Raw genomic sequence first — 21,101 nt, 5'->3', positions numbered from 1 at the left:
ATATTGTTATGACTACAGAATTGCATTATGTCCAGGGTACCACCACCAGCTTGCCTAACTTGGAAGCAGCTCACAGCTCTTGCGGCTGGCTCTAGAAGATACTTTCTGGGTGGTTTTTTGTTGTGGTGGTGGTTTGTTTTGTTTTGTTTTGTTTTTAACCCTCATCCCTTGCAAACCAGAAGGCCAAATGAACCTTTGTACCTGGAAGCAGTTTGTGGTTTAAATTAACAAATGTGCTGACCCCTGAACACCAAAAAGTGCTGATGTGTTTACCACTGGTCGGATTCCCTAGCAAGTGTTGCAAGTGTAGGGGTGGGAGGAGACACCTGCAGGACACCCAGTTTTCTAAGCACTGAAAACACCAACAACCCCTGTGCTCCCTACTCCTACCCCAGTCTTCTTTGGGGTGACATCATCTCAGAAGGGAAGAGAAGCCCGGCGGCCACTGGGCTCTGAGAAAACAGATTTCCAGACAATATGCTGCGGGGATCGACGGGAGAGGACAGTTCATGGAGGGTTTTTTAGGGTTTGTTATTACAAAAAAAATATACAAAACAAAGGCTGTGGCTTTTCTGTCCACTTCCTAGGTTTGAGCCCCCCTCCATTAGGGCTGGGGGGCTCAGAGGAGTGAAGGCTACAAAGTCCCAGGTGCCAGAGAAGGGACTGTCACCGAGATGGCTCTAGGGCTCTCAGGGACTGAGGGAGGGTTGGGGAAGCAGTAAAACAAAGGGAACTAGGGCCCTTGACAGTAGAACCAGAGAGAGAGAGAGAGGGAACGACAGGGATGGACCAGGAAAAAGGGCTGAGAGCATATAGAGAACTAGATAGAGGAGACGGGGGAAGGAGCGGGACTGGAGCAGAGGTCGGAGCAAGGAAAAGAGAGTGGAAGGGCAGAGGGAGCCCTGGAAGGTCGGAGAAAGCCGGGGTGGAAGGTAGGGAGGAAGGGAAAGAGACAGGGAAGGGAGGGAGAGTGAGAAAGAAAGAGGGGGAAAGGAAAGAGGGAGAGAGGCGAGACGGAGACGGACAAGAGAGTGACAAAAAAGAAATTTGAGGCTGGCAGAGCGAAAGAGGCCACGTCAGAGCAAGGATTGTGAGGAGGGTGCGACAGTCTAAAACCAAAGTTCAGAGAAGCCTAAAAACCCAGGCCAATAAAGGAAGTGTGGTGGGTCGGGCCAGAGGCAGGGCTGGGCCTGGGGGCTGGCTGGCCGTGCACCCCGCGGGCCGGCGCTGGCTTCCTCCGCCGCGAGTCCTCCGATCCTGCCCGCGCCGATTGCCGGGGCCGCCGCGCAGACCTGTGCGCCCGGGTCCGCCTGCCGTTCCCTCCGGGCTCGGGTCCGGGGAGAGCTGCCCCTAGGAGGTCGAGGCCGGGATGGGCAGTCCGTGTAAGCTACTGAGGGCGTCCGGGGCCTTGCTGCCGGGGCTGGGAGGCTTCCTGTCAGCCACTGCGGGAGGAAGCACAGAGGCGTCGGATCACTGCCTAGCGCCGCGCAGTGCGAGAGGCACTGGGACTCAGGACGCCTGCAAAGCGAGGTCGTGAGCGCTCAACCCTTGAAGGCTCTGGAAGAGGGAAGCAGAGACTCGCCCTCTCCAGAGACCCCAAGCTTCCGTGGGCGACCAGCCCTTCCTCTCCCGCTAGGAGAGCCACTTGCAAGGAGAGCCTTGGCAAGCGGGACTCCTCGCAAGGCCATTTGCAAACACTGACCGCTGGCCAGGTGCAATTCCCGTTGCCGTCCAACCCCCTCACCACCTGCTCAGTAAAGGAAGTGAAGGGCGCAGAGGGCTGGGAAGGTTTCATGTCTGATGGAGACTTCCGCAGAAGGGAGCGGGACTCTAACGTTGCGCGGACCCTCACCCTTTCCAAACCCCAGGCGCGCGCACAAGTGCGAAGAGCAGCCAATGCGTCGAGTCCGCTGACACCTGCGGCTCGGAGCTCGCTGTGGGCAGGGGGAAATCGTGCGGGAAATGAGCCACCAGAGATTTCCCTGGAGCGGCCTGGATTCCTCCGACGTAGGAGGCAGTTGCGCTTTAAGTGAGCGGCAGACTTCGTTGTACCCACGAGGTCCGGGGATCCAGATGCGCTCACCACTGTGGGCACAGCACGTCCTGGGACGTGTGGGCCTCCGGATTAAGTGACAGTGGGATTGCCAGATCGGGCAGTATTCTGCGCCTTACTCTATTATTTAGGGGTTTGGGAAGGGGCCCAAGTTTTGCTACCGGAAGACAGAAAGTGACGCCACGATTGCGCAAGCCTGTTTTTCCTTTCCCAACCTTGGGCCGCTCTGCTTCTCCTACACTAGGATCCACAGTTTGTTTATACCTACAGGGGCCTATTTTCAATTTTCTTTTTTCCCCAAGTCCTCCTTTAAAGGGGGAGCTTGGAGCGCCTCGATTTGAAGTGAGGGGAACTCTGGATTTTTTTTTCTCCTGCAACTTCCGTCGCCTCAGCCTCAGGCGCAGCTTGCTGTGGCTGCGCAGAGCTGGGCCAACCACGTCTGTGCAAGACACACACACACACACACACACAAACACACGGTTTGGTTAAGGTTTTAAAGAGGTCTAAAGACCTTCCCAGAACAGAGTGGCCCCTCTGCTTTTCCCTGGCTCTCAGCTCTTTTTCCTAAACAAAGTTGTGGCCGCCCAGCTAACAAGTATTCAGACCTTTTCTTTCTACCCTGGACACACACTTCAAAGTGAGGACCTGTTTAGAAAACATCTGAGGAGGTGGAGGTTTCTCAGCCAAGGGACGGTTACCTTAGAGACAAGCAAGAAACTGAACTCATGAAAAATAAACACCCAGGACGACTGCATCCCACCCTACAGGGGTGAATCCTGCTGTGTTTTTAGCCCTGTCCAAGCCATCCTTCCTCATAGGGCCCCTCCTGCCCTCCATTCCCTCCATAGGACAACATGGGTGGGTACTTCTGGGCCCTCGGAGGCCAGGGCCTAGGTCAGATTCATTTAATTCAGGGGCTAAGAATGGAGAGAGGCATTTTTTAAATATTCAACAGCAATTGCAGGGCACTCTCAGACCACCGCTGAGGGGAGGCACGGGTCTGGGAAGGGATCCCCGGGGCTGGGTCAAACGGAGGCTGGGGTTGCCAGCGTCCGGGTGCGACAATGCCAGCACCCTACTGCTCTTTGACAAAGTTTACTTTTAGGATCCTCCAAGAACCAATCCTGAGGCAGAGGTAACTGGAGCGAAGCTGCAAGTTATCTTTAACAAATATAAGCAATACATTTTCTTTGTGCGTATGCAATATCTTATAGATTTGATTTCCAAATCTTTAGTCATTCCTGAGCCCCATGAGGAGGTACTTAAAACCCTGAGGTTTCAAGGGTCTCTGAAAACATCCTGTAAATACCAGCTCTCTTGAGGGAACATCTGGTGGTGTCTGTCACCTAAGGCTGGGGAAGGGGAGATGGTCGTGCCCTGGCTGTGAAAAGACATTTGGATGTGGGTGGAGATTCCTAGAATGTCAGCCTCTCCAAGTGAAGATTAAGCGAAACTTTTTCTATTCTTCTCAATTCCCAAAAATTAAAGTTTCCTTTCAGGGGATGGGAAATGTAAATCATACTTTTTGCCTACGTAATAGGAAACCCAGACTCACTACCTTTTAAAAAACTAAGAAAAAAATTAATTATAGTATTAATTAAATAACACAATTAATCAATTAATGTCTAATTAAATGCTAAATTTTCAATTTGACATTTGATTAAGTTTCACTTAGGGTAACTGTTAAGCTGTTCATTTGCACTAATTTGGAGGACATATTGATATATATTGCACTGTGTGTGTGTGGTGTGTATGTGTTAGGTGATCAAAGGTATTTGCTTTTACTGAGCATTTATTGTATTAAATTGCTTTTCATTACACAGAAGAATTTTTTCTTACTGAAAAGAAATTCAGTAAATACTATTCTCACTATTCTTATGAATTGAACAATTGCTGATAGTAAATTTCCTCTGGGACAGGTTTCTTTGAAGATATTAATTTCTTAAGAACTGATCAGAAAATAAAAGGCAGTGATTCTTATTATTTTTCTGTCTTTCCAAAGACCAGTTGTGTTGAGGGAATAGATCTTTGAAGTCAGCTGTTCTACCACTAAGGAGTAAAAATCCATAACCCAAGTATGTATGTAATTCTCAGGCTATGAATATAGGTACATAATGAATGATTATTTCTACATTCCTGTTAGAACACAGACAGTTGCATGCCAGCTTGAGAAATCATTGCTAATGGTGTCCCCAAGTTATCTGATTATCTTTTATTAGAACCTTTAAAGAACTTGGAGGACAACAAAATTAAATTATTAATTTAATAACTAGAGTAACAAATTATTGCTGTAGTTTTTAAAAACAGGTGGGATATTACATAATAGGAAACCGATATAATGGTAAAAGGGACTTAAATGCCAGCACTGTTCAATGGCCCTGTATCTCTGAAAAAGAAAGTGTCTTCTAAAGAAAATCAATCACCAGTGAGGCTTAATGTTAAAATCAGCTACCCCACAATTTCCACCTCAAATTAAGAGAGGTAGTTTAGAATTAGGAACTGTGTGTGTTGCCTTTGGCTTATTATCTGCACTTTATAATTTGTGTCTAATGTAGAGTTTAAAATGCCTCCAGGGCAAAGTGGCTCTATTGAAAACAAATGCATTCCTCTGAAGACTGTGGGTCTTTTTTCTAAGTCTTTCTTCTCCTTAAGATGAACCCAGGGAAATATTTCAAATCTGTGGTTATACTTTTTTAATTCAAAAGAACCTGCTTATTTAAGTGATTTGTGTAACGTGGTAAATTTTATTTTGATTTCGATTTCGACAGATAACCTCAGTTGTTGAGAAAACAGGTTGATTGGAGGCTGAGGATGAGTGAAGTGCTCATCTGCGACCCCTTAACTATCCTTAAACATAAAGCTTAAAGGAGTTCTTACTCTCAACTTTTAACATTTCCTTCACTTGGATTTTTCTATAAATGAGCAAATGATAGTATCCTATTTAAATTAAACTTAAAGTTTAAAAGAGCTCCAAATCCCAATTTTTATAAATTTTCCTTATTTGGATTTGTCTATAACTAGGCAAGTGAACATTATCCTAATATCCCAGGATGTCTGTGCTCTAGGAAAGGTGGAAATAGAAAAAGCATTTTTCTCCCTTCATTTCACTGTTATGGATGGCATCTTTATTTCCTTCCTGCCTCCCACCCCTACTCCCCAGGGCATGCACTTATCTTATCAAGACTACTTGGAAATAGCACTTTTTGCCTGGGCAGCACCAAGGAGGATGGCCCTCCTGTCCCCTGCCTGCCCACTGCCACCTGCCACTACATCCACCTCGCTTCCAGCCCTGGACAGGTGGAGGCAAAGCAGCTAGTAAAAATCCTTTTATAATCTGGGAACTCCACGCTGTCCCCCAGGTTTGTGCCTTGTCCCTTTCTCTGCTGGGACTGGGACACCCTGGGGTGACCCTTTCCTTTCCCAGGTTGGTTGAAGTTGCAAATTTCTGGTGCTCAGAACCTAAGCACCGGCAAGTTTGAACTTAGCAAATCAAGCCATTCCTTTTAACAACAAAGAAAATGAGGACTCAAGGGCTGGTGAGCTTTTCCCAAGTTAAAGGAAAAACTGGAACCCTCCTGGTAGTGTGAGAAGATGCCCCTCACACTACTGACTGTCAGTGAAATACCTAAAATCTGTTCCTTGACTTTTCAGGAAGTGGACTTATGGAAGAGGAAGAGGAGGAGGAAGTGGAAAAGGAGGCAAGACTCCCAGGCACATTTTCCACAGAAAGAGAGAACCCACCCCCTCCACCACCACCACCAGCACCAACCACAGGAAGCTCCTAAGCCTAGAGTAAAGGACACTGATTCACATGGCCTCTACTTCCCCACAGTGTGTATTTAAGAAAAAGAATCAAAAGGCCTTTTTTCCTCTAAGGAACCTGGAAAAAAACAGATGGGCAGTGGGGCAGAGACGGGAAGGGTCTGGGATGGAGGTTAGGTGCCACTAGCAAGTCCAACCCCACCTAAAGGGCTTAGGTGCCGGAACAGGTCTACAGAAAGGTGAGCCTGGAGGGTGCCTGCTAGACGTGTCTCTGGATGGAGAAACAGAAACTCAGAAAGAAGCAGGAACTTGGTCGAAGGTGCCAGAACCGGATCCAAACCCACGCGTCCTGTGTGCCAGAAGGACCCCCTTTCTCCTCTCCCCTCATAAGTGGAGTGGACGGTCTTGGGGCCAGTCTCTCTCAACCTCGGGTACATTTATAGGGACACCTGTCAGAACTAACCTGCTCCAAGAAGCTACAGGCTTAACGTTAACCCAGAAGAAGGGTTTATGCTCAGGACCCACCTCTTCCCCACCCGCTCTCCCTTTTCCCAGGCTCACACCTGCTCCCCAGTACCCCTCCTAACCCTTCCAGCATCCACCCGCCCCCCTCCCTGCGCTCCTCACCTTCTCGGCTGGGATGCTTGAAGGTCATTGCTGCCGCGAGTTCCCCGCCATGCACAGCTACGCCGGCCCCGGGGGGCGCCAGCGGAGGGCCTTGCGCAGGCGGCCACGGCGGGCCCGGGGCGAGGTAGCCGCCGCCCGGGGCGCTGTACACGCCGTGCTGGTTGGAGGCCGGGTAGGCGCAGGCGGGGAGAAAGCCGCCCACGGCAGAGAGGGTGGAGGCCGACTGTGGGGATAGAGAGGGACCGTCAGCAGCAGAAAATCCTGCCTTCTCTAGCCCACGCCATCACTGAAACGGGGGTTCTCGTCCATTATCGCTCCCCCATGTCCCGTCCCCATCCATTATCCCCATGCGAGGCCCGGCCTCTAAATTTCCTAGTCAGGACTCTTTGGCAAAGTGATTTCTAAGAATTCACTCAAACTGTTACAAATAATGATTGGAAGGGGTCATGGTATTCATATCGGGATTTAGAGAAAGAAGGCCCTTGACTGTGGATTTGTGATCTGGAGTTCCAGCTTTTTTAGCTAAGCTATCTTGGCAAAGGCAAGTCAACCCCTCGAAAGTCAGACTCCCCCAAACTAGTACGCTTGAGGAAAGGACAGAAAGGACGCTTGTTGGCCGGCTGCCAGATACAACCATCTCTCTGCCTGGAAATTATTTCTTTTCTTTCTCTCTCTTTTTCCCCACTTCCCCAAACCTTCTGCTTCCCTACTTAAGGTCACCGCCTCACGTGCCTCCTGGTTACCTGAGTGTATTTAATGTCTGCCTCTAAGGCAGGTTTCTCGAGCCCATTCACTGCGGGGGTGGCGGGGAAGGCCGTGCGGTTCACGGCGGCCCAGTCTTCCATCTTAGGAGAGTAAGTGGTGCCTTCGCTCCCAGCCAGGGCCCCTGCAGGAGACAGAGGACGGATTAAAAGGTGCCTCCGAATCTGCCCTGGGCACACGTGTGGCCAACCACCCAATTTGTATCTGAAGACACGGCCAGGGGTCCCACAAAATTTGTAAGTTGCCTGACACTCCACCAGGAGGCAGAGGGCGGCAGGCAGGGGCTGGGATGTTCACCACTCCAGGTGGGGCGAAGGAAAGGCAGCCAGGCCTGCTGCCCGGTCCTCCTAGCCTTCAACCCGTTTCCCACGAACGGTAGGCTGCTGCTGAGTCAAAGCCTGGGCAGACTCGGCCAAAGCAGCCGCTCCATTGTCCAGACACGGCTCCCAGAAACTTCCGAGTTCAAAGCTACAGCAACCTCATGAAAATTGTATTCATTTCTCAACATCTGCACAGGCATCTGGAGGGCAGGGAGACGATTCTATGAGAACTGCCTCTGGAAACGCCCAGGGTTTCCCAAAAGAAGCGTCAACATTGTGGTCCCCACGGGTCAGATAGAAGCACACAGCTGCTCCCCGGGCCCTTGTGTGTGCCAGGAACCAAGGGAAACCTCCAGATCTGCATGCAGGCTTGGTGGGGTAACCTCCCGACCAGCTGCCCACTGCCATTCCATGGGAAGCTTTAGCCTTAGGCTGGGTTAGAGCCACCAGGAGACACAAAGCCAGAGCAGGGCCACAGAGGCACTGCTGCTGCTGGAGCTGAGCACTCACAGTTTCTTTCCAGCCACCACTCTTTCCTCCTAGGCTACGGTGAATTTTGCTTCTTGCCCTCCTCCTGAGTCTGATCACCTAAGAGTGTGCCATCCCCTGGCCAGCTCCTGGCAGCTGGGGACAGCGCAAAGAAATCCAGACCCGATTCTGGCCGGATTCTTTCCCAGCCAGGCATCAAAGTTGTTCCAAACCTCCCGCCTTCCCCATCTTCCTCGTCACCCACTTGACCAATAGTTTGTTGAGCTTTAATTGCAGATAAATGACAAATCTTTGTGAAGGTGGCTGCAGCCCCAGCAGCCATCACCCCAAACTCCAGGACCTGCAAGGCCACAGGACCTTAGAGATGTAGGCCACTCAATCGACCACAAGATCCCTTTTCCTTTAACTCAGAAGAGCCGCTGGGCCTGGGAGTGGGGGACAGAACCCTTGGGAAACCGTGAAGGATTCTGAGAGCTAAAGAAAGGGTCTCAAAATGGAGCGGGTTTTTTTCCCCCTTAGATTTGGCAACAGGGGCTTGCATACTTTTTGCAAGAATGAAAAAGCGCAATTTCAGGCCTCCAAATTTGTGGTCGGCGATTGCTCTTCTATTTGGGAAATATTTTCCATATTTGTCATAAAAAGTTCAAGATGTCCGAGGCCTCTTACAAAAGGCCCAGGACCCCCAGCCTCCCTGGCCTGTGTGGAGCCCTCCCCTGAGCCAGAACCGGTCCCGGGAGGAGAGCGAGTGTGAGTCCTCTCCTGCAAGCCTGCCCGCCCCAGGTTCTGCCCCTTAATAGAAGGCTACGGAGGCCGCCACAACTGACCTGTTTGCTCCATAAACGTCCGGATGCCCAGGATGTTGCTGACCGAGTGTGCCGAGGGCCATGAGCGCGGGATGCTGACGTGGCCCGCCGTGCCCGGGACCCCGGGGTGGCTGCCCATCTTGGCGCCCGTGGGCGACACGGGACTGGGGTAGGGGTACTGGTAGATGTGGTTGTAGGGCAGCGTAGGCTGCGAAGGCGGCTGCTTACTTGCCTCGTACGGTCCGGGCTGCGCCAGGCTGCCGATCTTGTTTCGCAGGATGCGGCTGATGGAGCTCACCGAGGGCACATTGTACTTGTCACAGACGCCGTCGGCCAGCAGCCGGTCGCGGATCTCCCAGGCAAAGATGCCAGGGTCTCCTTGCTTGTAGTCCCGGATGTGCTTGACCACGTTGGGAGTGGTGACGCGGGGCTTGCTGCCCCCGATGGCCCCGGGGAGAATGGAGCCGGTCTCGTTGTAGCGCGCCAAGATCTTGCTCACGCAGCCGTGGGATACGCGGAGTTGCCGACTGATGTCACAGGGTCGGATGCCCAGCTGCGCCAGCTCCACAATGCGCAAGCGGATGGCGTTGGGCAGGGGGCGGCCGTTGACGAACACACCGCCCAGCTGGTTCACCTCGCCATACGTCTGCTCTGCGGATGCGCCAGACAAGAGTGAGCCGAGGGGGAGAAAACACCGGGCGGGTTAGCCAAGGGTCCCCACGCGGAGCGAGGGACTGCACCCAGGCGCACTTCCAAAGGTGACCTGTGGGTCCCCAGACAGCTCGGAGTCCAAGGGCAAACCGCCTGGGTCCGGCTTGGAGTGGGCAAGGGCGCAGAGGAGCCGCGGAGTGGAGCGCCGCGCATTGTAGCCCTCCGTGCCCTTTCGCGACTTTTAGCGCGTCTACTTGGAACACTCCCTTCCCAGACTTGCTGAACTGCCCCCTGAAGGCTGGGGACCAGAGGAGAATGCAGCTTCTCCAGGACCCAGAACTGGGTCGCCCAGGGAAAGCGGACGAGAGGGAAGGGAGGCACGCGGACCCGACCCACCTCATCAGCCCGCCCGAGGCCTGCCTGTCGCCCGCCCCTTACCCATAGCGCGCGGGCCGGCCAGCTGCCTGGCGCCGGGGTGGCCGGGGTGGCCGGGGCTGGGCCCGGCGCAGTCCGGGAGAGCTTGGGCGCCGCCGCCGCCGCGGGAGAGGCATAGAGGGAGGGCGCGCGAGAGCCGAGAGCCGCGGCGGCCCAGCCGCGGGCTGGAGACGCGCTGTGAGCGGCAGCGGAGCGCGCTGCCGCCCGCTCCAGGGCCTGCCGCCGCCGCTGCTGCCCCCTCCCAGGACACTCTCCACGCCCGCGACCCCAGGCCCAGGGTGAACTTCATCCGATTGGGAGAAATTCGTCTGACCGGGAGGCTGCAGCGTGCGGGAATCAATTTGACGTGTCCTCCACGTCAATCTCGGCAGTCACGCCGGAGACGCGCGAGTTGGCAGCTCATTGGTTCCCGTCACTGCGCCCCAGCGCCCCCCTCCCCGCCCTGAAACTCTACCCCCTCCTTCTATCCTCCCCTCTCGGCCCTCCTCCACCACCCCTCCCCCCGGAACCCACCCCTCTACACACACACACACACACACACACACACACACACACACAAACACTCGTCCCAACCCCAGCTGGGCCTGGGACCTTCCACTGCTCTGAGCCGCTTGTAGCCCCCTCCCTCCTCTGGCTTTGGGAATGATGGGGAAGTCATCTCAAATTGATTAGTGTGTTAATACTAGTACTCGTTTTCGTTTTGGTTTTAGTTTTATTTCCGCCACCCTTAATAATAAGATAGAGAATAAAAGTTTATCGTGGCAAGGTGTTTAGGGTGTGGCTCTCTCCACCTCCCCACTCCCGGGGCAGCAGCCGGGGAAGAGTGGGATCAGTACCCCAGCTGGCTGGGAGTGTCAAGGTGAGCGTCCAGCGCGGTGCAGGGCTCCTGGCAGGAAGACACAAGGCGGAACTTGTGTCCCATTCCTGGCCAGGTCTTCAATCCTTCTCTCAGGAAATCTTCACAACGTTTAATAGCCAACCACTCTTGGAATAGTGGGGGTGATTTCGGTGACGCGAGAGGGGCACGGTCCAAATCCTGTCTCCTACAGCCAGGCCCAGCCACCAGAACTCATCCCTCTCCAAGAAGTGATAGAAGGGGCAGGAGGCAAAAGGATCCCGATCTGCTGCTAAGAGGCTCATAGATCCGGCGCCCTCCTGCCCCCAAGCGCGACCGGCGGGAGGCCAAATTCACAGCTCCAGCTCTAGGCCTGAAGGACAAGTTCCTTTCTCCCTGGCGGTGGAATCTCGCACCACTCTATCCCGGGTGGCCTGGCCTCGTCTTTCTCCCATCACCTGCAGCTTCAGGAAGTCTGTTAAACCACAGAATGGTCATTTCTCCTTCATTTAAATGAGGTTTTGCGCAGCCCTGAATTATTTACCCCTGAGATTGAACATCAACAATTTCTCTGTTTCTACCCTGCACCAAAGCAGTTCTGAACTCCCCAACCTGCGCAGCTAACCGTGCCCGGGAGCCATGCGGTGAGGCCAGGAGGAGGAAACTCGTGATTTTGAACATGAACTGATTGGAGGGGGTCAGGATCTGAGAGTTCTGAGGTTGAGCCCAGTAAGCACCAAAGGCATTGGGCTGAATGTGCTAGACCAGGAAGAGGGCACAGGGGAGAGAGTAGGAACAGCCGAGGTTTCTGAGACTCCCAGCGCTCCCCTGGAGGGAAGAACCTTCCTCCCCTCCCTCCTGCCGACCCCAAGGGTCTAGCTCTCCTTAGCCACCCAGAGTTGAGTATGGCGCCAGCGCGGTGACTGTGGCTGAGGAGCACGTGGACCCTATCAGCCCACCCTGGGGAACCATGGCTGCGGAGGCCCCGACCCCTTTCCCTCCGTTGTGGGGCCAGAGAGCATCCCTGGCTCCTAATCCACCTGTCTAAATGTATCTGTTAGGAGTGACTGGCTCATAATTCCTGGGCTCTCTAGAGAGAGCACGCGGTGGGGCCACAGACAAGAATTACCCCTGGAAAAAGAAAAATCAGGTTTAAAAGAAGTGAACTCTTCCTCTCCGGCGGCATGAACACAGTACAGTCTCTGGCTCTGGGAGGTCCTGGAGACCTGGTGGAGGTTTGAGGGTCAGTGCACTGGCAGGAGGGTGCGAGAGTGGGAGCAGGCGAACCTATGTAGAAGATTAGGCCTGTCCATGACAGCGTAGGTTTGGAGTAAGGAACAGGGAAAGGGAATGGTTTGGATTAAAGTGGGCATGCCTAAGCCAGGAGTTCCGCGAAGGCAGCGAAGAGAGGACTAAGCACGCACAGTATGCACGGGGCTCCGGGGGTGCGGGGAGTGGAGACGCACCCTGCCCAGTGCTCTCCGTTGCGGAATCTGCTAGCTTCGTCGGGCGCGAGATACCAAGAAAGGTTGATTTCCAGACCTTGGAGTCTCTGAGATAAAGGAACGCCACATCCCTGCCTCAGTCCAGTTCATACTCGTGATCCGGAAAAGCAGCTAAAGCCGCTTCTTCCCCCCAGTAGGTGAGGAGTCAACAGGCACACTCAAAGACGAGGAAATAAAGCCGGTCGTGACACCGTGAGAGCTGGTTCGCCCAACTACCCTTTCAGGGGAACGTCCACCCCACCTCTGCTGCGGAGCTTGGAAAAGTGGCAAGGAGTCGCAGTCCAGGAGAAAACTCCGCCCCCGTCCCCGTGAAGGCCGCCCGTGGCTAGGGGCGACTGTAGAGGGGTGAGTCTGGGGATTGCGCACGATGAGAGGGGGTGGTTCTCCCCGGTAGCAGAGTCCGCGAGCCCTCGTCTCAATCCTGGTCCCTTTCCCGCAGCCAGCTGTGCGCGATCGGGAGCACACAGCCCTCGCTGCAGCCTTCTGCACGGTCCGGCATAGGGAAAACCTTACAGTTTGTCGCCCCCTGTCGTCCCCCGGCCGGGTATCGCGGGTTCCCGAGCTGCAGGCTGGGCTTGGTGAGAGGTGGCCCTAAAATGAGATTCCAGAAGGAAAAGAAACGTCTCTCCCACCTCCCAAGGAGGCAGCTTAGCCCTCTCCACGGCCCGGGGACAGCTACTAGTCAGCGCTGAGCGCACAGAGGTAAAGAGCTCGCGGATTCTGCGTTTTTGCTTGGCTGGCTTTGGCACCGTATTTCAGCGTGCTCTGGGCGCGGAGTGCAACAAAGTTCCGCTTCCAGGGTCGCGGGAGCCTGTTAGCTGAGGGCGCACTCAGAAACCTGGGGCAAAACTCCTCCGCCTGGGGCTGGACTCCTAGCAGGGCAGAGGATGGATTTGAGGGTCCCCAGAGGCCTCGGGCCCTCGCCCAGTTTTCCCAAGGCAGGAAAAGAAAGAAAGGTAAACTCTGTGCCAAAAGCGGGAGTGAAAAAGGAGGCGCGAAGGGGTGCCTGCCCTTCTGGGGACTGGGGGTTGGCGGCACGGGGGGTTACCGATGAGTACTCCCCTGCTGCACGCCACCTGAGCCGTGAACTCAGCACCCGAAACTTCCGACTGCTAAACACCCAGGGGTTCGGTGACAGGGCCGCTCTTGAAGCTACAGTCGCCCCCACTTCATGTCTCCTACTTCGCTTTGATTTTTGGTGGGTTTGTTTCCGGGAGTTAAAACAAGCAACAGGCCGGGATGTTCCCCGGGCCCATGCATTTCAAGGTCTCCAGGAGAAACCTTAAGAAAAAGCTGATTTAAGTCCAACTTGGACATACAGGTGCGCATTTCGGTTCTTGCGGGAAGTAACAGAGGGCAGTAAACACAGGTGGCACTCTTCGAGAGCCCTGGCCAGACTTGGGCCTAACAACGAACGCTGGTACCCACCAGCAGCAGCCCGCAGAGGCCGCAGGGCCGGGATCCCCAGTCTTCCTCACGACGTCCTAGCCTCAGGCCTTAATAGGCCCGCTTTCGCTCCTGCATGAGTCCTGGCTCTGCTCCGGACCTGCGCTTTCACTGTGTTTTTAAGAGTTTTAAGAGCACTGAGCCGTGAGTCCTGTGGTTCAAAGTCGAAGTCAAATTGAGTCTCTTAATTTTCTTCTTAAATTTACTTTTGAAGAGAAAAAAAAAAAAGCAGCTCGGGCTAAAAACGCACTTTATGCATCAGGTTTTAGTACCAAGCTCCAAACGTACACATGCCCATAGTTTTGCAAAAAAGATCCGCCACATCATACTTAAAAATAAGAAGAAAATTGACGAAAAGAGAAATGAGGAGCTGCTAGCTGCAAAGAAACTATGGGAAGAAGAGCTGAGCCAGATCGGGAGCTGCAAACCCTCGGGGAATGCGAACAACTAACAGACCAAAAGCTGGCTTGTGCGACAAAGCAACGAAACTCCGCGGGGAGTGACTGCGGCGGTGGAAGGAGGAGGGCGAGGAAGGGGAGAGGAAGACTGGATTCTGAATTGGCGCCTGTGAGCGCTGCCTCGGAGCGCGAGGTCAGAGCGTCCTTCCAACAGTGTGGATCCTCAAGGACGAGGTGGGGAGTGCGTTTTGCACAGAACCTGCCTCTCCTGACTAGGACACACAGACTCTCCAGACCCCAAATGGAAGGTGTTGAGGACCCTGCCAACTGGCATTAAAACAGTCCCCAAGAGCGAGAAATAACGTCCTTGGCTTCGCGGACCCATTCCCGCGGCTTATTTTCATTTGGCCTGCTGCTGACCAAGGTGGTCGTAAAGTTGATTCTTTGCCTAGGCCTCCATGATGTTCGCTACCCTGGAAATGTTTATTATCGAAAATGAGTCGGGTAGTGGTGGATGGAGCACCGTTTCCGCTGACACTGGCCACTACCAGCGAGCAATGTCCTTGGCAATGTATGGCGAGAGAAGCCAGGAAAACTTTTTTCGTTTTCCTAAAGTGAAATGAATAAACAAGAATAGGTGAACATTTTCAATGTGATTAACAAAACGGTGGAAGACCAGTGCTCCTCAATTCTGTTCAGAGATGTAAGAAAAAAGCAAATTAGAAAACAGATTTGCGTGAAACCTACACTAGAAATAAATAGGGGGAAATTGAGTATTGGCAACGAAGATCTAAGATACTTTCTACCCTGCAATGCAGGGATCTCACTACTACATTAATAACATTTATTTTGGAGTAGAAACATTTTAAACGTGGAATTTGGCTGATAAAAATAAACTACAGAGGGTTGATACCCTTTGTAGGAAGAAACGGTTTCTAGAGCCTTCAGGAGGATCTGGCATTCTTGCTATTCTTGTGTGTATATTCTCACTAGCCCCAAATCGAGTTCTGCAGATTGCTATTATGTCTCTCTTTCCCTGGCAATGAGCATGTCAAATAAGCCTCAATTTCCTCTTATATAAAATGACCTCTACCATGCAATTAGATCTTATTTAATTTTATTTCATCAACATGAATGCCTGCAGAAATTTCCAGACATGGGTCAAAATTCCACCTTTTCAGTAAGCACTCAAAAAAATGTTTAAGTGACAGTATTAAGTCTAAATGTCACTAATAAAATGGAAATTATTTGGGAAACTTGAAATGTCCATGTGGCATATCTCCCAGGTGTTTGGAAAAGGGGAGATCTAAGAGTAGCCCCAGGGGTACAAAGGATAGAAATGGCATTTGTGAAGGGAGCTGAGAGGGAGGTGGTGTAAATGCCTGCAGGATTGTTCGCAAAGGCAGCAGTAAGGAGGGTCTCCTGCTGTCTAGAGGATACCCCTGCAGATCTGACTAGCTCAGCTGCAAATATTGACGCGTGTGAGACATCCACACTGGCCCAGCCTAATTGGAACCAGCTTGAAGTGTGTTGCCCTTGAATGCAAGGGTAATGCTTTGGAAATTCTGTAATATTTCCAAATATTTGAGTATCTGAATATTTCTGTAATATTCAGGTTCCATGGTAATAGAACCTGAATAATGGACAAGGAAGCTGAAGGACCCATGTGGAGCCCTTTGTCTTGATTAAACACAATGTCAAGCCAGTCCTTGTTTGCCTGGATTTGTCCAGTTTCTTATTAAAGATCAGTCCTCTCCAATCTTCAGCACACACCCACACAAAAACATAATTCAAGCCCTGAAAATGAGATAGGTAGAAGGTTTGCCAAAGGAACGCTAACACCTGCAGTTACTGCAGGTGTTAAAATCAAAGTACTGCCCCCATCTTCAGTTATCCATTTCTTCCATTATTAAAATTATGATTAGAATTAGATGTTAAGGCTTTTATTTTTTATATCCAGCATACTATTTAGAAACACCGCTATTTTGGAATAAAGACTTTGTTACAGGGTTTTGTAAACTCGAAGTCTTGAAGTCCTTTATAATTGAATATTCTCATGAAAGTAGGATCTCCTTCATGTTCATTTAATTTCTCATATGTATATCACTGTTATTTCCACCCACCATGGCATAAATCATTTTCCTTGTTAGAAATCAAGTATCTTTTATGATGAGCTTTCTTTAAGGCACAAATGGATTATTTTTACTTGTGAGTAATTTTTTACTGTCTGCCTAGCCAATCACTTTTAACTAATTATTGTTCTACATATTTTTGTCTCTAATTGCTATGCTATCCCAATGCTTGCTACATATACATACATACATACATACATACATACACACACAAAAAAAAATGCGCACACACACACATATAATATGTCCGCAGCTTGGTGATGGTTTTAATTTTCTTCTCCCTCCCCCTTGTGTACAGACTATGAAGTTTTATTGAAGACCCGTAATGCCTCCGGTTTTGATTTAATGTTTTGGAGTTTGTGATCTCATTGCCTGGCATGGAAAATATTAGACAGGGTCTGTAGATCGTATGCAGGAAAAGACCCGCATCGCCACCGCGGGTGAGTGCTTCTCCCCAGTCCTGCAATAAGCCGACTGAACAGCCATCTAGAGTCGATGTTCAGTTCTGTGCCGTTGAATAGACACCACTTCAACCAGTCCTGCTTTTGTAAAGGGTTCTTTAAGAAACACCGAATCTCAACTGGTGCTGCATATTGAATTCACCAAAGGGAGCCTTGGAAGGCCCTGATGCCTGGGCCCCATCCCCAGAGATTCCGATTGAATTTTCTGGGCTGTGGCCTGGACACTGGGATTTTTAAGAGCTGCCCAGGTGATTCTAATGCGTATTAAAGTTTGAGAATCTGCTTTAGGAGAAACTGGGAAGAGAAGGGCTGGTGTAACATGATACTTCTTGCTTCACAAGTGTTTTCCTGGATGCCGGAGGAAAGGCTGGTGGCTCACTGGTCTCACCTCTGTGAACACCTTACAGTGGCTCATGAAAATATATTTAAATCCATGTCTAATACAGCCTTCCTGGGCATTTTCACATTATGTCACTTTGACCCCTCCTGGAAACAGGGAGAACACTGCCTTCCCAGGCTGGGTTGGCTGCCTGAGGTTTGTGGTCTTTAAAGATTCCTTTGTCTTCCTGCCCTCACACAGGTGACCCCAGCCTCCTGCTTAGGTATAACCGTCTGTACAGCTTCACTGTACAGTAAGCTGGAGGGGGTGGGGAGCAGCAGAGAGTCAGCAACTGACTTAGCCTCTCGGGCTGACAGATCAACTCTGGGAGAGGTGGCAATGAATCATAAATGCTACCCAGTAGGGGAGTCAGAATGATTTCATTGTCCGAGGAGGTGGGAGTTGAACTTGACTCTTAGCACTGTTAAATAGCACAGTTCTCTAGATATGTAAAGTCACAGAGCAATCATAACCCTCAAGCTTCTGATGCCATCTGAGAAATACAGAATCTTCTGAAGGGTTCAGTGTAGTTTGTATCTTTATGACTAGTGGGATTGTTAACATTATTTCATTGCTATGCAGCTTAGAACGGGGGTGACTTTTGCTCACTGGCTAGGGACTACTGCATTGCAGATCTGAGTGTTGCTTTTATCCAGACCCAGACTTCTGGTCCTGATAGAACACTTCACTTATGCTCTTCCAAGTCTCAGAAATCAAATAAAAGAAAGCTCCTTTTCATTTTCGCTAGCCTCACCTTGGTAATAAATGTTAAAATCTAAACTGCTTGATTTGATTTGATTTTTATTGTTTTGTAAGCTTATTCTAAAATACAAACCTCATTTCATTTTTTAAACAAGTTGCAAAAAGTCTGGAAGTAACTGCATCACTGTAGGACCTTTACGTCCTCAAAAGGTACATAAAAGTACAGCATTGTAAGCAATGGTTTTTCAGATTCTTTTTAGCTATAAAATGTTGTGACTAAGTCATTATTAAGACTAAAAGAGCAAATACGCGAATTCTTGAGGAGCTTTGGGTCTTGTTTATGTTTTAAAATCTTGCATGGACACCTCTTGAGAAGATCTTGAAATGCATATTTAAGAAACCTCATCAGTTTTTTTAAAGTATCTTGTAAAATATTCTTTACATTCATCTACTTTAATAAAATTAACTGTGTTATATGATGATGTTAAAATAATTTAAAGATACATGAAAATTAATAGCAACAACAGAAACTAAAATGTCCTTAAAATGACATTTAATATTTGGTATTTCTCAGCAACTCCCCGAAGCTTAAGGGTTATAGGGTTACAGGAAATGCAGTAACAGATGCTGAACGAGGGTGCAGGACTGTAGATTTTATGAACGGGTATGCTGAGAAAATGAGTTTTGACAAGGTTTCTAGGCATTTCAACATTGGCAAAGTGGCTAATTGAATTAACATCCGTCAGACTGGGAAATGCTCTACATTTGGAATATCGCTTTTTGACAGGCCAACAAGGCGAGAGGTTTGCTCCCCTGTAATGGGTACCCTGTAACAGTACTGTCCATTTCATTTGCATAATAACACCTCTGCCTGAGCCCAAATTCTGTGTGGTTTAATCTCTGTTATGCAATTTTGTTATCCAAAATATAACCCAGTTCGTTTTGCAAGAGGCTGGTCATTTCATGTGCGGGACATGTGCTCATGCTTGCGATATCAGCCAGCTGATTTGGGCAGAGTGAATCAGGCACTTTCATCTTACTTTCTCTTTAAACTGGGGTGTAGGTAACTGTGGAAGAGGAGTTGTGGAATTGGCTGCGGCTTGGCATTCAGCAGAACTTTAATTTGGATGAATAGCTTTAGGCAGGGTTTGATGGCGTTTTATTACCACTCAGGCTTGAGGTTCTTCTGCCATTTTAGGCTGTACTCACCTGCCCTTCATTACAGAGGGAGTGGGGACTTAATTAATGACCCTCTGTTCTCATTGTGCCTTCAGAGCTTCTCTTTGCAGCTGTAGTATTTAGGCTGCTAGGAAGATTGAAGAAATTTGTGACCAGACACTATTAGAGCTACTACCCATGGCTAGTGCCTGCATGTGTGTGTGTGTGTGTGTGTATTTCATTATCAAGTAAGCACACAGAGGATCTACACATCCTCTTTAAGGCTCAGTATTTATAGGTCAAAAAATGCATATGCACCTCAAACTCAGAAAACCACCTGGCTACAGAAAAGCACAATATGGACAAGTCTAGGCATTTTTTTTTTAGCTCAGAAGTCCTCAGGCTGAAATCCATGTTCTGGATTCCACCTCCTGAGGCTTAATCTCACGGATCTCATGGACCTCAGTGTTTTCATCTATATGATAGGGTCATGGCCAGGGCCAAATGACCTAACCACAGAAAACACTTGATGACAGGAGATGCTGAATCACTGGCCATTATTCTCATTATACTATTTTTCTATACTTTTTTTTGAGACAAGGTCTTGCTCTGTCAAGCAGGATGAAGTGCAGTGGCACAAACACAGCTCACTACAGCCTCGACTTCCCGGGCTCAAGCCATCCTCCCACCTCAGCCTCCTGAGTAACTGGGATACAGGTACATTCCACCACATCTGGCGAATTTTTTTAATTTTTTGTCTCCCTATGCTGCCCAGGCTGGTCTTGAACTCCTGGCCTCAAGAAATCCTCCTATCTCAGCCTCTCAAAGTGCTGGGATTATAAGTATAAGCCACTATGCCCTGCTTATTTTTCTATACTTTTAAAAAACTAATACATTTTAATTTATGGTTTTTTTTTTTTTTCTGACGAAGTTTCTCTCTTGTTGCCCAGGCTAGAATGCAATGGCACGATCTCAGCTCATCGCAACCTCCGCCTCCCAGCTTCAAGTGATTCTCCTGCCTCAGTCTCCCGAGTAGCTGGGATTACAGACATGAGCCACCACGCCCGGCTAATTTTGTGTTTTTAGTAGAGATGGGGTTTCTCCATGTTGGTCAGGCTGGTCTCGAACTCCCAACCTCAGGTGATCTGCCCACCTCGGCCTCCCAAAGTGCTGGGATTACAGGCATGAGCCACTGCTCCCGGCCTTTGTGTCTCTTTTATAGGACATCTGTTAAACGTGCAGTGAATGATTTGCCAATAGAAATATGTATAAATCAAGCCATCTTAAATGGAATCTCGAGAAGAAAACAGCCCTATTTTTCTGAGTTTCCATTAGCTTGTCACATTCTTCCTTGGTTCGGAAGCACTTCACAGGGCTGCATTCAAGACCCTGAAGTGACACTCACTAGGGAAACAGGGTCAGCAGCGTCTGTTGCCAACAGAAGATGAGTGATGGAGGTGATGGAGGTGGTGAGTGACAGCTATACGCTCTCCAGTTTCAGAAAGCCGAGGAAGATGGCAATCCACAGCTGGCCAGGTATTTTCCTGTAACATGGGAGAACTATGGTTCTTCCTGAGGTCCAGTCCTCTTGAAATGCTGGGCCCTGTGCTAAACAGGAATCACCGGCTTGTTCTGGCTAAACCCACTGTAATATCAAGCTCTTCCTTTGCCAGAAAGAAGAAGATATTTTACTTCTGTGCTTACTGTTATGCTTTCTTGTACTGAGTGTGGTTTTTCCCCTTCCTTGTTTGCCTTCTAAACATGTTCTTTCACCAGGAGCTCCCTCAGGGAATGGGCCCAGTCCCTTACAAATCAAGCCTGGGCTTGGGGATCAGGGACTGGCTCTCTGAACAGGCCCTTGCTTGTGACAAGGGTTCCTGACTAAGGAACAGTGAGACTCGACTCTTCCATTTATCCCAAATTACCATTTTTCAAAAAATTCACGCCTCTCTTGGGTTGCCCCCAACTATAACTTCTCCCCATTCCCTGAAGTGCCTGATGTCTAAGATTTTAGTGAAGTGACATCTTCTATTATGAAAATGTTGTACTCTTGGGATAAGCAGGCTCCTAGCTATTCGTCCTTATTAATGCGGTGGAGTGCTGTAGGGAGCTCATGGCCTCTGTTCACCGTGAGGCTGGGCAGCTGTGTATTGTAGCTAACACTGCCCAGCATGCCCAGATCC

The 21,101-nt window shown here is 50.1% G+C and overlaps 1 protein-coding gene and 1 long non-coding RNA gene across 3 annotated transcripts in view; one reads left to right on the top strand and one right to left on the bottom strand.

The window, feature by feature from the left end:
• Positions 1-696: 696 nt before the first annotated feature.
• Positions 697-10,191, bottom strand: PAX1 (paired box 1). 2 transcript variants are annotated; one of them, XM_024238980.3, is made up of 5 exons: positions 9,906-10,191; positions 8,838-9,467; positions 7,186-7,328; positions 6,443-6,665; positions 697-1,432 (listed from the first exon to the last, which is right to left on the bottom strand). In XM_024238980.3, the coding sequence occupies exons 1-5, from the start codon at positions 10,189-10,191 to the stop codon at positions 1,110-1,112; spliced, it is 1,605 nt and encodes a 534-aa protein (XP_024094748.1). In that variant the 3' UTR covers positions 697-1,109. The 2 variants fall into 2 exon arrangements, with proteins under 2 accessions (XP_024094748.1, XP_024094749.1); XM_024238981.2 differs by having other exon boundaries at positions 1,351-1,442.
• Positions 10,192-12,324: 2,133 nt separating this feature from the next.
• The window catches only part of LOC100938432 (uncharacterized), a 94,291-nt gene continuing 85,514 nt past the window's right edge, over positions 12,325-21,101 (top strand). The window contains exon 1 of the long non-coding RNA XR_008517251.1: positions 12,325-12,587. This is a non-coding gene — a long non-coding RNA (uncharacterized LOC100938432). The remainder of the gene's footprint in view (positions 12,588-21,101) is intronic.

Source organism: Pongo abelii, chromosome 21, assembly GCF_028885655.2.
Source record: "Pongo abelii isolate AG06213 chromosome 21, NHGRI_mPonAbe1-v2.0_pri, whole genome shotgun sequence".
NCBI lineage: Eukaryota > Metazoa > Chordata > Mammalia > Primates > Hominidae > Pongo > Pongo abelii.
This window is presented reverse-complemented; position numbering and strand designations above follow the sequence as displayed.